The sequence below is a fragment of the Pangasianodon hypophthalmus genome, chromosome 8, assembly GCF_027358585.1.
Source record: "Pangasianodon hypophthalmus isolate fPanHyp1 chromosome 8, fPanHyp1.pri, whole genome shotgun sequence".
Classification (NCBI taxonomy): Eukaryota; Metazoa; Chordata; class Actinopteri; order Siluriformes; family Pangasiidae; genus Pangasianodon; species Pangasianodon hypophthalmus.
Window position 1 is genome coordinate 20,081,822 of NC_069717.1, and position 19,616 is coordinate 20,101,437.

At 36.9% G+C, this 19,616-nt stretch overlaps 2 protein-coding genes across 5 annotated transcripts in view; one reads left to right on the top strand and one right to left on the bottom strand.

Moving 5' to 3' along the window:
* The window catches only part of bsna (bassoon presynaptic cytomatrix protein a), a 117,803-nt gene extending 107,075 nt beyond the window's left edge, over positions 1–10,728 (top strand). For all 4 annotated transcript variants that reach the window (XM_026925086.3, XM_053236464.1, XM_053236465.1 and 1 more), the window contains exon 13: positions 6,358–10,728. The gene's annotated coding sequence lies outside the window, so the exon portion shown is untranslated. The remainder of the gene's footprint in view (positions 1–6,357) is intronic.
* A 76-nt stretch (positions 10,729–10,804) lies between these two features.
* On the bottom strand, positions 10,805–15,494 carry slc25a27 (solute carrier family 25 member 27). Its single transcript, XM_026925088.3, has 10 exons — positions 15,113–15,494; positions 14,920–15,016; positions 14,358–14,549; positions 13,270–13,354; positions 12,905–13,027; positions 12,715–12,827; positions 12,507–12,591; positions 12,334–12,426; positions 11,918–12,020; positions 10,805–11,820 (listed from the first exon to the last, which is right to left on the bottom strand). Exons 2-10 carry the CDS (start codon positions 15,002–15,004, stop codon positions 11,749–11,751), a joined length of 951 nt encoding a protein of 316 aa, XP_026780889.1. The 5' UTR covers positions 15,005–15,016; positions 15,113–15,494; the 3' UTR covers positions 10,805–11,748.
* Positions 15,495–19,616: the final 4,122 nt, after the last annotated feature.

Genomic DNA, 19,616 nt, shown 5'->3' on the forward strand with positions numbered 1-19,616 from the left:
GAGGTCCAGCAGTGTCTACCTGGAAGCAAACTTCCAGGTGACCATCAGTTAGCCTGTTTCTCAGTGGGGTCTTGACATAAGAATGATTTTAAAGGTGTAGTCCCCAATCCGGCCTGAAGATAGGTGATATCTGAGCTCAACAGCCAGTTGAATACACCAGACGACTATAGTTTTACGTATTAATTGTTATAGCTTCCTTCTGCCATCCTATAATTGTCAAATCCTTACCAACTTGAGGGCTGAGTACAGCCTCTCAACATCTGCAGTCTGAACAGGAGCCGTGAATTAACAACATCTCCTCTCTTCTTGAAGGCTCAGACAAACCTCGGTCTGGTAGCACTGATCGCTCCTGGAATGCTTCCCATTCATTCAGCAAGTCCTGCTCATTCAGTCTTGGGAAGTACCTTGCAAGGGACTGCATCTCTTGGCACCCATAGCTTGCATCTAAACCTCCTTCCTGAATTTGTTTTAGAGTTAGCATCTTAAAATTCCCCAGGATACCCATGTCAGGAAAGCAACTTGCCACATTATCTGTGAGCATGTCCAGAAAAGAGACCATAACCTAGGGTTAAAAAAAAAAAAATAAATGTACTCAGGGCCCTCAACTCATTCCATCTATCCAATCATTTCACAGCTTTTAAAACACTTACATTGCCTGAGAATTGGTTCCAGACTCCATCTGAAATGTAGGCTGACACCTCCTTGCGCAAAGGCTGCAGGCCCAATTCATCAGTCAGCCAGCTCTCCCTCTCCTCCTTCACCTGGGTCTGAGTCCTCAGGGAGTAGATCACTGCGGTCACCTGAAATACATTTTATGTACTTAAGTACACCATGTTATTTGTAATATTTGATAATGCTGTACTAATTAACTTGTTCCATTGATTTAACATTTTCCTCATCTCCTGTTCTACATGTGCAAAGAACAGGTTCCTCTTTTGAAACACTTGAAACTGCCTGTGCAGTATATTGTGTACAGCTTGCATCAGGCAGAGGGCTGGTGGAAAAAACCTGTGTTTTTAAGAACCTGTACAGCCCCTCCGCAGTTGGATCTGATCTTGCTTATGCTGGTAGATCTGCCAGGACAGCAGGCAAGATCCTTCAAGATCAGGACATCAGTGGCTTCTCTGCTGCTCACCCGTCGTGTCTTTAATAAACAGAATTCCTGACAAGTACCAATCATTTCTGAGGCACCATCACTGGCAAAGGAAGTGAATTAATCCCTAGGCAGTTTTGCAGTGGCCTCCAGAATTGCCTCTATGATGGTGGAGTCCCCTGCTCTGACACTTCTCATGCTCAGCACCTTGACCTTTACTTCTCCATTAGGCTCTAGGTACCTTAAGTACACAAAAAATGTTGATGATATTGAACTAGAATATAAAGAAAGTCGAGTAAAAACGTGCTGTGACTCAAAGTAAACAAACGTGACCACAAGCCCCAACGGTTTAATGTCCGTTGTCTCATAGATCATAAGTCCCCAGGCTGGAGACGTGAACATTTCTGCTGGGCGTTTTGACAAAGATTCCACCTAATAGGTGGTGCTTGCAAAAAAAGGTGACACGCCATCCCATCAGGTCTATTCAGTAGCCAGCTATGGCTTTTGGACCTGGCAGGGTCAAACCCACTGGACCTATGACCAGCTGACTTTCACTTTCCCTCAGCATTTTTCAATCCCTCAGGCTGACTGGGTTTTTTTTCCCGTCTTCATGCTGCTCTCCCTCTGAGGATCTGATATTTAATATCAGATACAAAATCTGTGCAGTAATTAATAGAGCTGTCTAACTGTGGTTATCTAAAGACTTGGCAACTTAATTACCTTCCCGATGGCTCTTGTCTTGGCCTTTTATCAGAAAAGGCTGTAAATCATGATCTGCAATTCAAATAAGCAGATTAGAGAAACTTAAATAGGCTTACCCATTAAAAATATGTACCACCTTTAAATAATGTTGCAACCAAATCATATATATATATATATATATATATATATATATATATATATATATATATGTATATATATATATTCACAAATAAGTAATAAATAATTCCCAAGTTATGGCAAAATATGCTACAACTATTTTTACAAACATGAAATATGCAAATTTTGTAGGTAGGCAATGCAACTCGCACTATATGACTGTCTAGATGAGGACTTGCATCACTGTCTGTGGCTGGTTCTCACACTACACTGCAGGAATGGGGGAGAAAGCTATTTCTGTTGCACAACCTGCAAGAGTTTGGAGAAGAAGCTATCTAAGGCTGTGTTCATATGTATCTTTTTTGAAGTGGTCAGCACCTGTTTTACATAATAATCCTATGGAGAAGACCGTGTTTTCAAAAATGTGGGATCAGCTTTGATCAGCGCTTTTTATAAAAAGATGTTACATGTGAACACAGACTAACATTGTTAGCTACCAAACCATGTTAGACACTAAGGTTAGTTCAGTCAAGGTATCTTTATGTAATGTCAACTAACTTGCTTCACTGGCTAATGTAACTTAATTCAGTACATGAATATATATTTAATTTAGCTAGGTTCGCAATTTCTTTAGCTGTAAAATAGGCTACATTTGTTATATCTTTTCTCTATCTGCTATCGTGGTTGTTGATATACACAAGAATTATTCCATAACAAAAAAGTTTATACTTCATTTATTCTTTCTTGTGGCTTACCTTATCAATGGTTTGCAACTTGCTTATCCAAGTTGATGGCTGTAACTACCATCCCAAGTTGACAGTACAGAGAAATATCCAATCAGTTGTTTGATTAGCTTGGTGATGAGTATCTGTCACACACCAATCACACGCATTGTTGACTGGCAGGTCATTCCCCTTGCCAGCTTACCTTTCCGTTTGAGATCAAGCCACCACTCTGTTTTTTTTTTTGTCAACACATAGAACTCTCACCTTTGTTTTTACATTCATTCTGATATGCTGTCTAAATGCCTTTTTGCATTCATTCAGCTTAAGGCACTCCCCAAAAGCACTTAGGTGTTGCGCCTAAGCCTTTCTATGGTAGGGAAAACCCTGGCTTTTATGAACCCATTCATCTTTTGCAGGTGAATCCAGTGGAATCAGTGGCATTCTACAGGAATAGAGGAACACTGGGTTAACTGAGTGGCTAAGTGATGAAATGTATTTTGCTTATATTTGGCTCAAAGTAAGTACTAGGGTCAGTCCTCCTGACTGTCTGTGCAGAATGTTCTAAGAAATTGTTCAATTTTTTTTCAATTTTTTTGTCCAAACTTTCTAAGGCAGATGGCAGTGCTGGTAGGGAATGAGTTGTAGGGACCTAGTAATCAGGTCTATAGTGACCAAAATGGTTGTTTTCTACTGTGAAGGTGGGAGATTGGTGATGAAAACCGAAGCAAGGTGTGACTAGGGGTGTTGTGGTATGGTCAGTGAAAGTTCCAGAACTTTCTCCCTTGGGGCTGCTGGGTTACTTCTGGGCAGAGAATAAGCTTTAACATTCTTTCCACCAGGCTGATAAGAGATCGTGAAATGAATTCTGGAAAATAAATGGAGCCCTCCAGGGTCGTCTTTTAGCTCTTTTCAGATATTCGAGATTCTTGTGGTTGGTGTAGACTATGAAGGGGTGCGCTGCTCCCTCTAACCAGTGAAACCACTCCTCTAGCACCAGTTTGGGCTTCTCACCTAGTCTCTCAGACAACACAGTCCCCACTCAGGTTTCTGAGGCATCAACCTCTATGATGAGCAGACAGTGAAGTGAGTGGAGCAGCTATGAATGAATCTCCTATAGAAATTTGCAAAACAAAGATTAGAAATAAGAGAGATATGATTAGACTTTTTCATACCAGGGGGAAATGTCTTGCCAACAGATACTCTATAACAGTTACAGAAACAGACATAATAGAAATTACTACAAAGCAGCATGTGTTAAAAAATATTTTAAAATCTAAAAAAATAATAAAATAATAAAACACCATTAAAAAGTAAGCAATATATAGAAGCAAATAAAAATATAAAGGGAGTAGAGTTTGATAGCGACTGGGATGATTGCCTGATAAAACAATAGCAGCATGTTTCTACAAATGTTAAAAGACCTGAGCCTCCTAAGCAAGTGAAGTCTTCTCAGCAAGAATGTTGTGTGGAATGGACCGATCCTTTGGCATTGAAATTAGTTGGTCCATTATTACTCCTTTTTTGCTGATAATATATCCAAGAAATGATACTTGGGGCACATGAATTCACACTGCTCCCCTTTAACATGGAGCTGGTGTTTTAGGTGTTTGGCCAGCACCTGCTTGACATGGTGAATATGGCACTCTAGGGAAGGAGAGTAAATCAGAATATCATCTATATATGCAATGACAAATTTCCCCAACAGGTTGTGCAAGACATTAATCAACATCTGGGAGACGTAGGTGGCATTACAGTACCCATACGGCATAACACAATAGTCATAGTGGCCAAAAGTGGTGCTAAAGGTGGTTTTCTACTCATCAACCTCACCAACATTGATCAGACTGCAGGCACTTCTGAGGTTGAATTTTGTGAATATGATATGTGTATCCATGATATGTGGGGATCATGTTGTTATAGCCATGGAAGGCCTAGAATGATGGGAACTTGGCTGATAACATGCTAAGGAATGAGATCCTCTCAGTGATATTCAGCAAGATTCTGCAAGATTTTTTAATGTGAGATGATTGTTCAATATTATATAACACCCATCAATTTCTTGGAGTAGTAGTGATTCTGAAGTGAAGGAAGCTCCAAGTAAATGTATAATATCCATATTGGCCAGCCAGGTCCTGAGGGCAGAGGGAGTCAAGATCAGGTAGCATCATTACATCAGGCAGCAGTGTAACATGAGTAGCTCAATAGAGAGAGAGAGAGAGAGACAGACAGAGAGAGAGAGAGACAGAAAGAGAGAGAAACAGCAGATTATTATACCTAATTAATAACTATTATAACTATTTTCTTTTGTTCTATAGTGGTTTAAAAGGGTGTGTAGTGTGATCAGAGTGCAATGAGCACTAGCAGGTCTAGCTATGACAGCAAAACTATGCTTCTAGAGGCATGAGCATACTCTGGGATATAAAGTGTCTCATCACACTCCACCATCAACAAACCTCAGGTAATGCATGAGAGTCGGGAGGGTTCCTCAACTTTCATGCAATCAGTTCCTCACCCTCAATCACCTAAGCCCTGTCAGTTGCCAAGAGGTTGAGTAATCCCACTTCGTGGCTGAACGGTTAAGGCTCTGGGTTACTGACTGGAATGTCAGGGGTTCAAGCCCCAGCACTGTCAAGCTGCTGCTGTTGGGCACTTGAGCAAGACCCTTAACCACATCTGTTCCAGGGGCGCCGTATCATGGCTGACCCTGCGCTCTGACCCCAGCTTCCTAATAAGCTGGGAAATGTGAAAAACTGCATTTCATGGGCTCTGTACTCGTACTCTGCACAATGACAATAAAGTTGAATCGAATGTAATCTATAAGGTAACTCAGACTTTGAGTTTCTTGTGCTTAAATGTCATTTGCAACTAGCAAGCAGTTTAGGCTAAGGACCTTGTGCAAGATTCTACTCTAACCCAAGGTTCAGATCTGCCAGCCAAGCATGTTAACCTAGACATTGCTATGCAGTCAGTGTGGGAGATGCCAGAGTCAGACACAGCATCCTTGTGATGGTCAATTCCGAAGCTTTGAGAACATGTCTGGTGACCATCATTAACTTCCAAGAAATTCAGACACTAGTTACGTTATTGCAATCGTGTAATCGTGCAATCGGTTTTATGTGGCTACCCACTATAGCATGAAATATGGGTGTAATCCAACCCAAATATAAAGAAAAAAACCAACTCTAAAGAAGTTGGAAGTAGTGTTAATCGAGCTAAATTATCAGGCTCTTCAACAACTCATGGCTTGTCAAGGGCAACCACTCAACCAGGCTAGTAAATATTAGCCATAAACTCACTAGTCAGTTAGTTGACAGGAACTATGGAGGGGTTAATTGAAGGAGAAAATGCTGATTCATTTACAGATAATTGAATTTTGAATTCACTGTATAACATGACATTAGACTGAATTATATAAATCACTTGGGTTAGTGGTGAAAAGAGGCAAATCCTCAACACTGCCCTCAAGGGATAATGCCTAATTTTCAACATTTGGTCCATTATATATGGGTTGTATTCTTATGATACATGTTATTCATTACATACCATCTGAAAATTTTGTCTTACTTTTGAAACTTCTCTGGTTCTTTGTTAATAAAAAGTTTCCAATACCATTTCCTTTGTAGATTTTTACTGTTTCTACATGTTTTGGCATTAAGTGGTGCATTTAATGAGCACAATGTCTAGGACTAACATCTTTCTTCTCTTTTTTCTGTGATGTAGGGTTCTTAAACGTAGGACTTGCAAAAGCAGGGGTTTTGGCAAGCAAATACAATCAAAGATTCTCCAGATGTCTCCAGAAGTCCAGGTGCACTACTGCAACTACTGGAGCCTGTCAACTTCCCAAGGGCCCTGTAATGAAGCAGCATAAAGCAAAGACAAATATTAAACATTAAATGAGCATCTCAAAAATGTTGGTTTCACTTAGAATCAAAATAAGTGGAACACTCACATGTTGGTAATGCAAGCATGCTTTGCATAGATACTGGTTCTCTCAAGAAAATGTTAGAGTAGAGAAGTTTAAACACACATGACCATAACCAATTGGTCACACTGCATTGCTTGCCAGGGTTTGTGATTCCATGTTCCTGTAGCTACTTAGATAACAAATTTGACTCCCCTCTCATCTCAGGGATGGTAGAAAAAAGAAATGAAAGTAAATCAGAGTCAAAACAACTTCATAGGTTTTTCCTGTCCTGTTAATGACTTTCTTTTTGTTCTAACTTGACAGCCTTTTAGCAGAAAGAAAACAGAAAAAAAAACAAAGGAAAAGAAAGCGACAACACAAATGTCTATGTCATATGCTCAGTTTTTAACTCTACATTCCAGAATGGAAAACAAAAGTCATTTTTTGTCCTCTGAATGCAGACTGTTTTTTCTCTATTCTCTTGCAATGTGTTTAAGAAGTGTACAGTGGAGTTCGAATGCATGTAACTTTATATTCAAGACCTTACACTGTTCACCAATTTGATGAGAGTGGGCATAAGATAGGAGGATTCAGAATAACACTAAGAGTAAAAGAATGCATGTATTAAGAGACAACTAATATATTCCAGACAGAGGACTGAAATATTGTATGAAAGAGATTTTGAGGCTTTGACAAGTCAGGTCTTGTTTGTCAGTTAGCCACTGTAAAGCCATTAGGTAACCATCCCCAGTGTGGGCTTGGGGTCAGTCACAACTGTTCTACAGTGTCGGGGACTCTAATGTTTCTGCTGATTTTGTTGTGCATCTGTTGTTTTTATTATTGCCTAATTTTCTTTCTTTCATGGAGAGATGTCACCTTAAACTACTGATTTAATGTTTTCAGAACATGTGGCATGTTCTTTTATTCCATAATTTAAAGATTTTTGCTTTTCACACTGGTTTGTATATAATGATAATAACAAGCCAAAATAGAGGCTGGGATGTTTATTTCTATTTTTGGATTTATTTTATGTTGTGTTGTTTATAATTTATTTTTGTTATTTTTAATCACTGTTTTTTATGGTTTTCATTAGTCTGTAACTGGATTACAGTTTTTTTTTTCTTTTTCTATTGGTTTAGATGTAGAAAAAAGCAATAGTGGATGGCAAACACTCAGTCAAGAGCACAATCAGATGTTTATACACTAGTGGTCAGAAGAGCAATGTATCTATCTACCAAACTGAAATGTTTCCAGAAGTTGTAGAACTACTGCCCCGTCCCTATATGGGCAAAAACCACAAAATTGTCCAAATCATATATAAGCAATAGTTTTGAATAACAAATTAGCCATCATTACACTTGTGATTAGTTTTAAGCAATTTTATGGTAGTGACATTTTCTGTAAAAGAAATGAAAACCTGCTTAGGGACTGATAAGTGTTATGGTCAAATGAGGACACTCATCTATTTCATAGCTTGACCAGTCGCCATTACATGATTAATACTAATTGATGATGTGCATTTGAGGTTTATCCCAAATTGCAGCATATACAATTTGCAGGGGTACAGAATCCTGTAACAGAAGCTTCTCAGGTCAGATCTTCCAGCAGATCCTGTACTTGTGTTGGGTCAAGGGCCTTTAGGTTTAGTGATATGACTGAATTGTAGCCACCTAAGCTAGGACGAGAGCATGCTCCAGAAAAAAAAAGACTCACCTTGATATAAATATACATTATAAGTATGAATGAATGATTGTGGTTGCATGTATGTATGCGTCTGGGTTTGTGGTCACTTGAAAAAAGAAAAATGGAACAAAAAATTAGAACAACAAGCATAGGTGATTTTGAGAGACAACTTTACATTTCAAATGTTCTATGCAATGCTTCTTATTGGGGAAAAGTGTTAGGAGAGACATCATTCGATACCAGTAATGGCAGAGAAAAAACAGATAGCTTTTCCAACAAAAATACCAATTTAAATATGGAGTTGACCTGTTGTAAATAAGTACTTATAATGTAAAGAGTTGAATTGTTTTCCCTTTGTGGCATGTTTAAGTCGCCCTTCATGCAACTTTCAAGTGGCAGCCATAGTGTGAGCCATGAATATTCATGGGCTAAATCGAAAACTGCATACTACTGTATTAAATAGTATGGGGAAAATATCAGCCCTCTATTTTGACACATGATAGTATGCTGTTTTGCGTGTAGCCAGAATTTAAATCACTTCCTTATCTGGTTGTCCTGCACTTAGTTTCATTAGCCAGTATGACCAGTTCATCAGTTGCTTAGCTGCCTGTTGATGCACTTGTTATTAAATAGACATTGTATTGAAATATGTTTATGTAAATATCAGAAATTATTAAGGAGTGAACTACATACCAAGGCCATTTCTGTAATGTTAGTAATACCTGTTATGACTATGGAGTCATTTTCAAAATTTTAATTTAGAACAGGCTATGGGAAAATTTGTGCAATACTGAACCTGTCATGGTTATAGTGGAATAGAAGTACAGCAGTATAAATGTGAACATTTCATATAAATGGGGCCACTCAATTCCTCCTTTTTTTTTTTTCATTGTCGCCCCATGCTTTATCGGCCTGCCACAACAAAATGTATTGATGACATACTGCATTGTTTTGTTTTGTTTAAAAAACCCCACCAATTTTATTTGTAATTTAAGGGTTGAAACTGTTGGTAAGCCAGAACATCACACTATTCTTTAATCAACATAGTTCATAATAAGTGTCTATTATTTTGATTAAAAAAGACTATTATTTTAGTACCAAACATATTTAAAGTTTATTAAAATAGCTAAATAGAATCTATTTAACATATGTAAGCATATGAAATAGGAAATAAGTGTATAAATATCTGACTAATTGCCAATGACTACTTCACACGTGGTGCCTGTAGGGCAACTGGGTTGAATCCCCACAAATAAAACAGATAAAGAAATACAAATATATATATATATTTATTAGACACCATGACAAATATGATGTGTATACACTGTATGAAATTGATTTTTGTTTCTAATCTTGTTCACCTCAGGAAAGCACACAGTAAATGTGACAAGGTGACAAAAGGGGACTTAATATGCATCATTGTAAGGGCTCATTTCCAATACTGAGAAAGCCATCTTGTTTTTGCTCTGAGCCTGGATTACTAGGGCTTTGGTGGTAATGTGTAACAGGGAAAACCATATCATCCCCTTGTCTCACTGTTTTCAACCACATACAAAAAGTTGCATTACCGTTACTGTGTTTTGTCACCCTGCACATTTAAACCTTATCCTGTATGTCAGTGATTTAATTAAAACCCCAGCATTTATTCTAGCATTAGGTCAAATTTAAGCTGTTAAAAACTGGCAAAAAGTGGAAAAACACTTATAGAAGTGAGGGGTGAGATGAAAAGCTACAAACAATCCTGTCATTCAGATATCAGGGAAAATGTAATTTTATTAATTTATTTATTTTTTTAGATATACTGAAGTAACAAGTGCATAAGCCTTTAGCAGCAGTCCACTATCTTTCACCCCTCAGATTCACTGGCAGCCATTTTCATTATAAATACTACACCTGCATAACATTTAAATCTTGCACGCACACACAAACATCCCTTATGTGAAAGAAGCAAATGGTGTGTAAAACAACTGAAAGACCACAGCTGTGGTTTTGCCTATACACCTATTTTTTTTAAAGGTCAAAGCATCAGCTATTACCAACAAAACATCAAAACAGCATTGTATAATGTGGCTCAAGTGGACTGTTTGGAGGAAAAAAAAAAAAGTTATATTCGGAAACATTACTGGTCTGTGTAAAGTTTCTATACATGTTGTGTTTGTATATTGAAAAAAAAAAAATTAAGAGACCCTGGCTTCCATCTAATTTATGGGTTTCAACAGGGGCAACTGAAAGATGTAAGTTAAAATATAAAATTGCAACCATAATAATAGCTGAGAGTGTTAGAGGGATCAAAATTTAAAAAATATATATGGTACATTCACTGTTGTAAGTGCAATGAGCTATTATCCATGTTCCCATTGTAAACATTGTGTATGTTTCAGTGTAAACCTGTAAACAGTTGTAGTTGGCTTGGTGCATTATGTCATGCTATGTGATGAATGAAATAATGACCCTACGATACATTTCAATCAGGAAAAAAGAATAAATAAGAATTTGAAACACAAGTTGGTCTACTTTTTTTTTCGAGTTGATGTATTAGACATCGCATCATGGTGGTACAGCAGGTAGTATTAGTTCCCTTAAAGCTCCAGGGTCCAGGGTGTGATCCTGAACTCTATTTACTGTGAATATTTTCCATGTTCTCTTTGTATCTTTGTTGGTCTCCTTCCACCTCCCAAGAACTGACTTTTCTAAGTTGCCCCTACATGTGACTGATGGTTTATTTCGGCTTGCTCCCAGGATAGGCTCACAATGCACCATAGCCCTGATCAGGATAAAGCAGTCAGTGAAAATGAATGAAGGAATTAATGATTCATTTTATTAAATGAATTAATGAGGTTAAAACATGTTTGGCATGTAAGACATGTTTGAATAAGGTGCAGATAGATTATTCAGACCCCGAAACAGCAAAGCACCCCCACGCCATCACACTACCACCACCATATTTGACTGTTGGTATGATGTTCTTATTGTGGAAGCTTTATGCCAGTGTTAGCTTTATGCCTGATGCAATAGGACCGACGTCTACCAAAATGTTCCACTTTCACCTCATCAGTCCACAGAACATTATCCTACAAGGCTTGCTGGTCGTTAAGGTGTTTTTGGCAGATGTGACATGAGCCTTTATATTCCTCTTGGTTCACAGTGGATTTTGCCTGTAAAAGAACATTTTAATTGTAGGCTAATAACTGCAGGTCAGATTTTCTCAGATTTTTGGTCAGGACTGTGGATCGCAAGAACACTCGACACCATGCACACATGCATTCAGACCTAGGGGCAATTTAACTAAGCAATTCCACTTATTGGCATGCTTTTGGCAGGTGGGAGGGAACCAGAGAGCCTGGAAGAAACCCACAGGAACATGGGGAGAACATGCACACAATCTCCATACAGAAAAAAACCCAAGCTGTGGATCAAGCTGGGGACCCTGGAGCTGTGAGGTAGCAACATTAATGCACTGAAGGAAAAAACTCTCTCTTTTCCTTAACAACAGTTTATTTTTATTGCTCCTTTGATTCATATGTTCAGAATGAACTGATGCCCACAGCACGTCTGATTTGCTCAAAGGTTAGCCAAAATGTCATTGACCAGGGAGCCTGCAAAGACAGAAATAAAGAATTCACATAAAAGTACTATTCCAAATGAGGTAAAATCTATAATGAAAGCAAATAACTAAAATAATAAGTAGAGTACCATTCTTAACCAGGTTGGTACGAAGCCTTTATAAAGTGTTAGCAATCCCTCTGCTCTAACAGACTGAACCAGACAGTCTATGGATGACTTGTACAGGAGACCCCTTTAAAAAAACATCAGAAAGACATTTTATGCTCCTTAACATTAAACAAAATTTTTATTGTCTTATACAAAGAGTATGATTCTGTGCTTTAACCCCATAATTAGTGCTCTGTTTTAAATCTTGTCATTGTCCAGTTACTTATGGACTGGACTGTGTATTTACATAATTCTATTATAATTACTCATTCTATCATAATTACTATTATAATGTTGCTATAAATGATTGAAAGATAATAGAGGCCTGTTAGCATTATGTTAATTAGTCTTACTAATGTTAAAAGTACTATTTTATGCAGTCTGAATGGCAAAATAACCTTCCATTTGAGTCCCGAGGTTGGTTCATTATTCTCGTCTTAACCACATCAGCCGGTGTTCCCATCATAGCTGCGACTAGACCAGAACAAGTGCTGGAAAAATATTTCAGTCAGACATGACCTTTAGTAGTATTTCTTGTAGTATTTCTGCAAAGGTAAAGGAAAAAACATACCTTGCCAATCCATGACAAAGACAGTTGTCCCCTATAGAGGTATTCCTTAGTAGAAAGTGCTTCACGCTGTCATATGTTGTGAGATCTGAATGTCAAAAGTAAAGACCACAAGTAGACAAGATCTTGAATAATACTGGCAATTACTGTATCATATCAAATCACTTTGCTTTGGTTGCTGAAATAATAGGAAATATTTGCATTGCACTACCTCCTAGATTGACCAAAGCAGCTCTCTGTACATTGGGCACCCAACCAGCCCAGAGGCCCCGGATCCCTCCTTCCTTCGCAATCTTCACAAAGGCATGAATAACCCCATGAACTCTGGTGAATAAAAAGGACCTCATAATGCACATGACCTAGAATGAATTTGTACCCTAAGCACTACTAGGATTGCTTGCCTTGGTGGTTTGCCTTCCAGCCTTCTTTTCCCTTCCATTTGCATCTGTACCTTAACTAGATCAGTGGGGCTGGCCAAAAATTGGCCCAGAGCACCAGATACCATGCCACCAAATGCAGCCTTCCTGCAATGAATAACAGGGTCAAGTGTCACAAAGTAATATTTTTGATTTGGTAATTAGTTATGACCATGGCCGTAACTAGCTATGTGGCAACAGAGGTCTGACCTCTGTAGTTTTGGAAGGTTTTGTGTGTGTGTGTGTGTGTTTTTTAACCTCCCACATAGCATCAAATGTTTGATCCTAGTTACGGTCCTTGTTATGCCTTTATGGCAGCATACAAGGTTAAACAGTGAGTCTGTTCTTACCAAAGGGGAAAGCTGCCATCTTCCGATTTTCCCAACACAAAATCCCGGAGCTGTTCGTACGCTAGCATCCTGCCCCCTGAATAAACTAATTTAAAAAAGAAAATGGGTTGATGACGTAAATGCAGACTTTTCCTTTATTTCTTTAGCTATTAAAAAATAATTAAAACAGCATAATAATATTTTTTAACCATGTATGGTGATGGTGTTCATCATTTGGTGTGACTGCCTACCATGTGGTGTAACCAATAATGGCAATAACTGTATTAAAATTAAAAATAAAACATCTAACTTCTGTGGCTGAAATATGAATCACTGAAAACTCTGTTCATGTGGATACTAGTCTTGTATATATTTTTTTTATTAGTTTTATGGGCTTAAAAATGAAAACAAACCTGCAATGTGTAAGAAAAGGGAGGCAGTACAGTTACAGGACATAAATATACAGTGGCAGTTTATAATATAAACTAAGTATGAAAAATTTTGGAAGACTTTTTGATAAAAAGTGTTCATTTCCCATATGTATGGAGACTGTAAATCCAATTAAGAATCTGAGGCTATCATGGGCACTGGCTCACCCAAACTGGACAGCTGAAGATCAGAAAAAAAAAAAATCGCCTGGTCTTTTTCCAATCTTCAACTGTCTAGTTTCAGTGAGTCTGTACCCATGATGACCTCAAATTCTTGTTCTTGGCTGACAGGATTGGAACCTGATGTGGTCTTCTGCTGTTGTAGCCCATCCACCGCAAAGTTCAATGTTTTGTGCATGCTGAGATGCCATTTTCCTCTGACCTCTGTTGTCAACAAGGCATATATATATATATATATATATATATATATATATATATATATATATATGCGCACTTATCACCAAGAAGGAAAAGAACAACTGATCAGTTGATCCAGTGGTTAACGCCAGTGGTCCAGTGGTTAACGATACAAAACTCCTCATGTGCATCTGGTAAACGGCTTTTGATATAAGCCTATTTGACAGTTCACTCACATAGCTTTATATAATACTGATATGACGACAGTAAACTTCTAATGTTCACCAGTCAACCAATTCCCAATTATATAGTGCTGAAAGTTACCTATATGTCTGTAGATTGCAGGTGTTGCCCCTTGCCATAATTTTAGTGGTCCTTCTTCTCGCACTATTCCTACAGCTGTGCTTAGCATTCCCCTGTACACAGTGTTGGCGGTTCCACTCTTGCTGAGTTTCCCAGGAGCATATTCGCCTTGTATTTGAAGCCTTGTTTTTGTAAGATCAAGGGGGAATGTGACTAAATTGGAGTTGACAACAAAACAGAAACAGAGATATTCATGAATAAATAGAAATGAATAAACAAATATGTGCAAAGCATATCTACATATGCAAATATATATATATATATATATATATATATATATATATATATAAAACACATATATAATAAAACACACATATATATATATAATAATAATTTTATACACACACACACACACACACACACACACACACACACACACACACACACACACACACACATATATATATATATATATATATATATATATATATATATATATATATATATATATATATATATATATATATATATAAACAGATTTTTTAAAAGACAAAAAAATTTAAATTGTTAGGAACTTTATTACCCAATTCTGCAACACTGGCAGCACATGCAGACACAGTGAACTTTGATACTTTGGGCCACTGCGAAATTTCTTGCACAGGTCTCATTGCATGTGTCAGCTGTTAAATGGAATATTACAGAATTAAATATACTGCATATAATACATCTCCTTACACGGGCAGAGCTTAGGCATAACTTTCACACAACTCACTAACCTGCAAATACTGTTCCAGTGTTTACTTGGCTCACATGAGGACAGAGAATTTGATTCAAACCCGGAAGACAGTAGTTCAAAGACCTTTTACATGCAATTGTCTGAATGTAATGATGAACTATATTAAACTACATTTCCCAGGTCACAGCGCGGTACAGAGCAAGGACGTTGGATAGTCCGTTTTATATGTACACCGTTTCAGAATAAGAAATATATATGTAAATAAACAGATATCAGCCTCCAGGTACGACCGCAAAAAAATTATGTGTTTATATATGTAATGTATGTGTGTAAATCTGGCTCAGCGTTTGACAATGTTTATCATAATTGACAACATTAGATCTCTGCTTTACAGCCAAGTAGGTAAACGGTTCTGCGCCGTGAAGACATTTCAAAATAAAGGTCACATACGTCGAAACCACACTAGAATGGAATAAAATAAAATATCGTTATTGTCATACATTTACAAATCTACATTACGATTGTTAATAGTGATGAGATTTAGTTTATAAACAATGTAAGAAAAAGTATTATAGTTTTTTTGTTTGTTTGTTTGTTTTTTTAATAATTGTAGTGCAATAATAATTATAGTGCACCTTTCGATGTGCAAAGTAACAGCAGTATTTATAACAATACTAAGAGATTAAGTAGTTATCATGAATAAACTTTACTTAAAATGTTGCGTTTTGTAATATTTGTAAAGGTTTGTTTGATTTAATTACCTATAAAATACATAAACTTAAGATTTCAAGTGTTCAAAATCATGATACATTAACATAGCTCACTCTGGTCTTTCTTTGATGTGATTGGCCATGCAAGGAGTTCTGCCTGGCAACAAGAGAACTAACACACTGATTGGTAGATAATTGCAAAAGGTAGTCCTCTTCGGCTTGTCGGTTGCTGGTACAGGTGTAGTGAAGTTCTAGAGTTCATGAGTAGGCGAGATAATTCTGTGTGTATTTACTAAGAAATGGCAATCATGTAGAGGAAGTTTTGAAAATAAAGTTATATTTTGCTAAAAAGTGTTAATTGCCACTATGTAGCAGGTACACTGGTTCCCTGGTGGACTAGTGGCTAGCATGCGGCGCTCCCACTGCTGTGGCCTGGATTTGAATCACAGTCATTAAACTGTAAAGTACACTATATGTACACCAAGTTAAGTGAATTTAATCATTTAAATACACTATATGAACACCAAGTTAAGTGAACTTGAGAATTTAAATACAGTCTACTTGAGCACCAAGTTGAGTGAACTTAAATATACAAGTTTTCGGAGACCCCATTACTCAGTCAAATTGATGGAATGAGTTTAGTCAATCAATTGAGTACAGTCAGCTTGTTAGGGATTTCAGTGCAGTAGTGATACAGGTGCCAGGTATTTCACGTTACTGTGTAGTTGACCTGTGACTGGCGCTTGTCAGTACATGAGCAGATATGTGGAGTGTGAGAGTTTGTTCATTGCAGGCAGGTGGTTATAAAGGGATTCTGGAGGACTGGTTCACTGCAGCGATGGCTCTGGTGAAGAAACTGTTCCTCAGTCTGGTTGTGCGGGCATAGATTGTCTTGTAACATCTGCCAGATGGTTCACAAATTAATAAAACTATTTCAGTCCTAAGATGAAGAAAACACATCTCTCAATACAATTCATGTGTAACATTGAACATGTGAAACCTTTAACTAATTTGTGAAACTGGAGAAGCATGTCTCAGGATAATTGAGACAGTCTTAAAATACAATAAGTAGAGAGAGGAAAAGGGATGAGATATAAAGGATGCATGAACCAACCCACAACTATGGTTAAATGGTGCATTGATGGATTTTATGTTCATTAAAATTTAAATATCTAAACATGCAGTAGCATAATTATCAAAATACAGAACTTTACTGAGGCTATTACTGAATATACAGAGATTTTTACTTAGGGCACTGCGTTCATATAATTTTTGAGATTGATGTTGATGAATAAATAATGTTGTAAATGTGTCATTAAGAGTAAAAGTAAAAGCCTAAACCAATGAAGATATGTGTTCCATATTACCAAACGTACTGTCCCAAATTATAAAACACATCTTTAAAAAATGGTTTCAGTCAGTTGTGACAAAAAGATAAGCCATGCTTGTGTAGAATATGATATAAACATTTTTCCACCACATGTAGATAGACAAACCTTGAGGATTTCAGAAGTGGATCGTGTGTCAGGGCATTTGTTTTTTACTAATGGCAAGAAAGCTTAAACAATCTGGAAATTCAAAAAAATCGTCCCAGTATTCCTGAATTTACTGTAATCTTTATCTTCTAAAGTTGCCGATAATGAAAATGTTGTCTGGAATGTCTAGGAATTACTTCACAAAATATAGAGATTTCTTTCCTGAGTGCACATTTTTGGTTATTTTTAACAAGCCAATCTTTGCTTATGAATATCTGGTGAATATCAAATGCTGAGGCAAATTTACTCTGGTATATAATGTTATACGATTTTAGACATTTAAATTTATATATTTCTCGCATGTGAAATGACAATAATTTAAAACAAGAATATAAAGACAATAATATAAAAAGCAGGAAGTAAAGTACATATCAAGTGTAAAAGAAAAAGAGACAAATTTGTAGCTTAGGGGCCATTATTCTAAACTTTTGTGTCATAAACATTGTATTGCATGAACCATGTTACTCTTATGTCAATCCTCTTATCTGGTAATAATAAAACACAAATTAGGCTGAAATGAATAGATTGTAAAGGAATTGGAGATCAATTACACCGAATAGCCATAACACTAAAACCACCTGCCTAATATTGTGTATGTCCCACTCCTGCCGCCAAAACAGCTCTGACCCGTCGAGGCATGGTCTCCACAAGACCTCTGAAGGTGTGCTGTGGCTGATCTTTGCATATAATGTATACACACACACACACACACACACACACACACAGAGCCAGGTCCATAAGTATTTGGACAGTGATACAATTTTCATAATTTTGCCTCTGTACACCACTACGATGGATGAAGCAATCAAGATGTGCCTGAAGTGTAGATTTTCAGCTTTAATTCAAGGGGTTTAACAAAACATATTGCATTAACTGTTTAGGAATTACAGCCATTTTTTTACATATTCCCTCCATTTTCACAGCCTCAAAAGTAATTGGACAAACTAACATTATCATACATATTAGGATTATTTTTAATACTTGGATGTAAATCCTTTGCAGTCAATGACTGCCTGAAGTCTGGAACCCCTGGGCATTACCAAATGCTGCGTTTCCTCCCTTGAGATGATTTGCCAGGTCTTTACTGCAGCTGTCTTCAGTTGTTTCTAGTTTGTGGGTGTTTCTGCCTTGGGTTTTCAGCATGTGGGCATATAATCTAGTGGGAAACCTTCCCAGAAGAGTGGAGGTTATTATAACAGCAAAGGCAGGGACATATGAGTGGTATGGCCAGGCGTCCACATATTTTTGGCCATATAGTGTATTGGTTTATATATACTTAGTGACTTATTTGTGTGCACAAACACTCTCTCCTCTCTCTCTCTCTCTCTCTCTCTCTCTCTCTCTCTCTCTCTCTCTCTCTCTCTCTTACACACACATACACACACACCTGTCCAAGGAACATGTCCATATTTTGGCCATATAGTGTAGGTGCTTGAGAGGGGCCAATATTGTTTTTGGCAAAAATGCAATTTAATAGGCCAAAAATGTATTCAGCATAATGACCCATCAGCAAATGTGTCCCCTTGAATACATTACCCACGTGGGCTAGCCGACCCTTATTGTGCAGATTGACTATTTTTTAAAAATTAATATTAGACTAGGCCAAAACTTATTTGTAGATATAGAATAACTTACATTATTGTAATGTATACATTATTTATTCAGAGTATAATGAATTGGGAAAGTTTTTACTCTTTACAGTCTTGCTGATGGAATCAATAATGCCAAGCTGGCAAATCTTCACCACTGGTGTAGCCTACACAGATCGTGCCATCTAGACAAAAATCCACACAGCTTCCATCCATTGTGTATGGGGAAAGCTACAGACATGATGCGAAATAAAATTAGAACAATAATAATAATAATAATAATAATAATAATTATTATTATTATTATTAGTAGTAGTAGTAGTAGTAGTAGTATTTTATTGTTGTTCTTATTGTTGTTATTGTATCACATGCAATACCATGTTATTCATTGCCATCCACAGTGTCTCAGCTGCACTTTGCACTATAGCAGCTATATGATTAGCCTGAAGACTTTTTTTTTTAAGAACTTTATTGAAAAATCAGACAAGTATACAACAGCTGAACAACTTGTGTACATCTAAAAGTGCCAGGGGATCAGTAGATGAAAAATAAAGAAGTAATAAAAAATAAACCAAATAAACCAAATAAATAAATAATAAAAATAATAATACAAATAAATAAATAAATGATAATAATAATAATAATAATAATAATAATAATAATAATAAAAAGAGTTACACAAATATTTTGTAAAGCTTAAAATAACTATA

Coding starts and splice junctions, on each gene's coding strand:
- slc25a27 (XM_026925088.3), bottom strand. CDS start 15,004: ATGAGACCTGTGCAAGAAATTTCGCAGTGGCCCAAAGTATCAAAGTTC. Junction 13,028..13,269: donor GATGGCAGCTTTCCCCTTTG/GTAAGAACAGAC, acceptor TATTCATTGCAG/GAAGGCTGCATTTGGTGGCA. Junction 12,592..12,714: donor TGCTTTGGTCAATCTAGGAG/GTAGTGCAATGC, acceptor TTTGACATTCAG/ATCTCACAACATATGACAGC.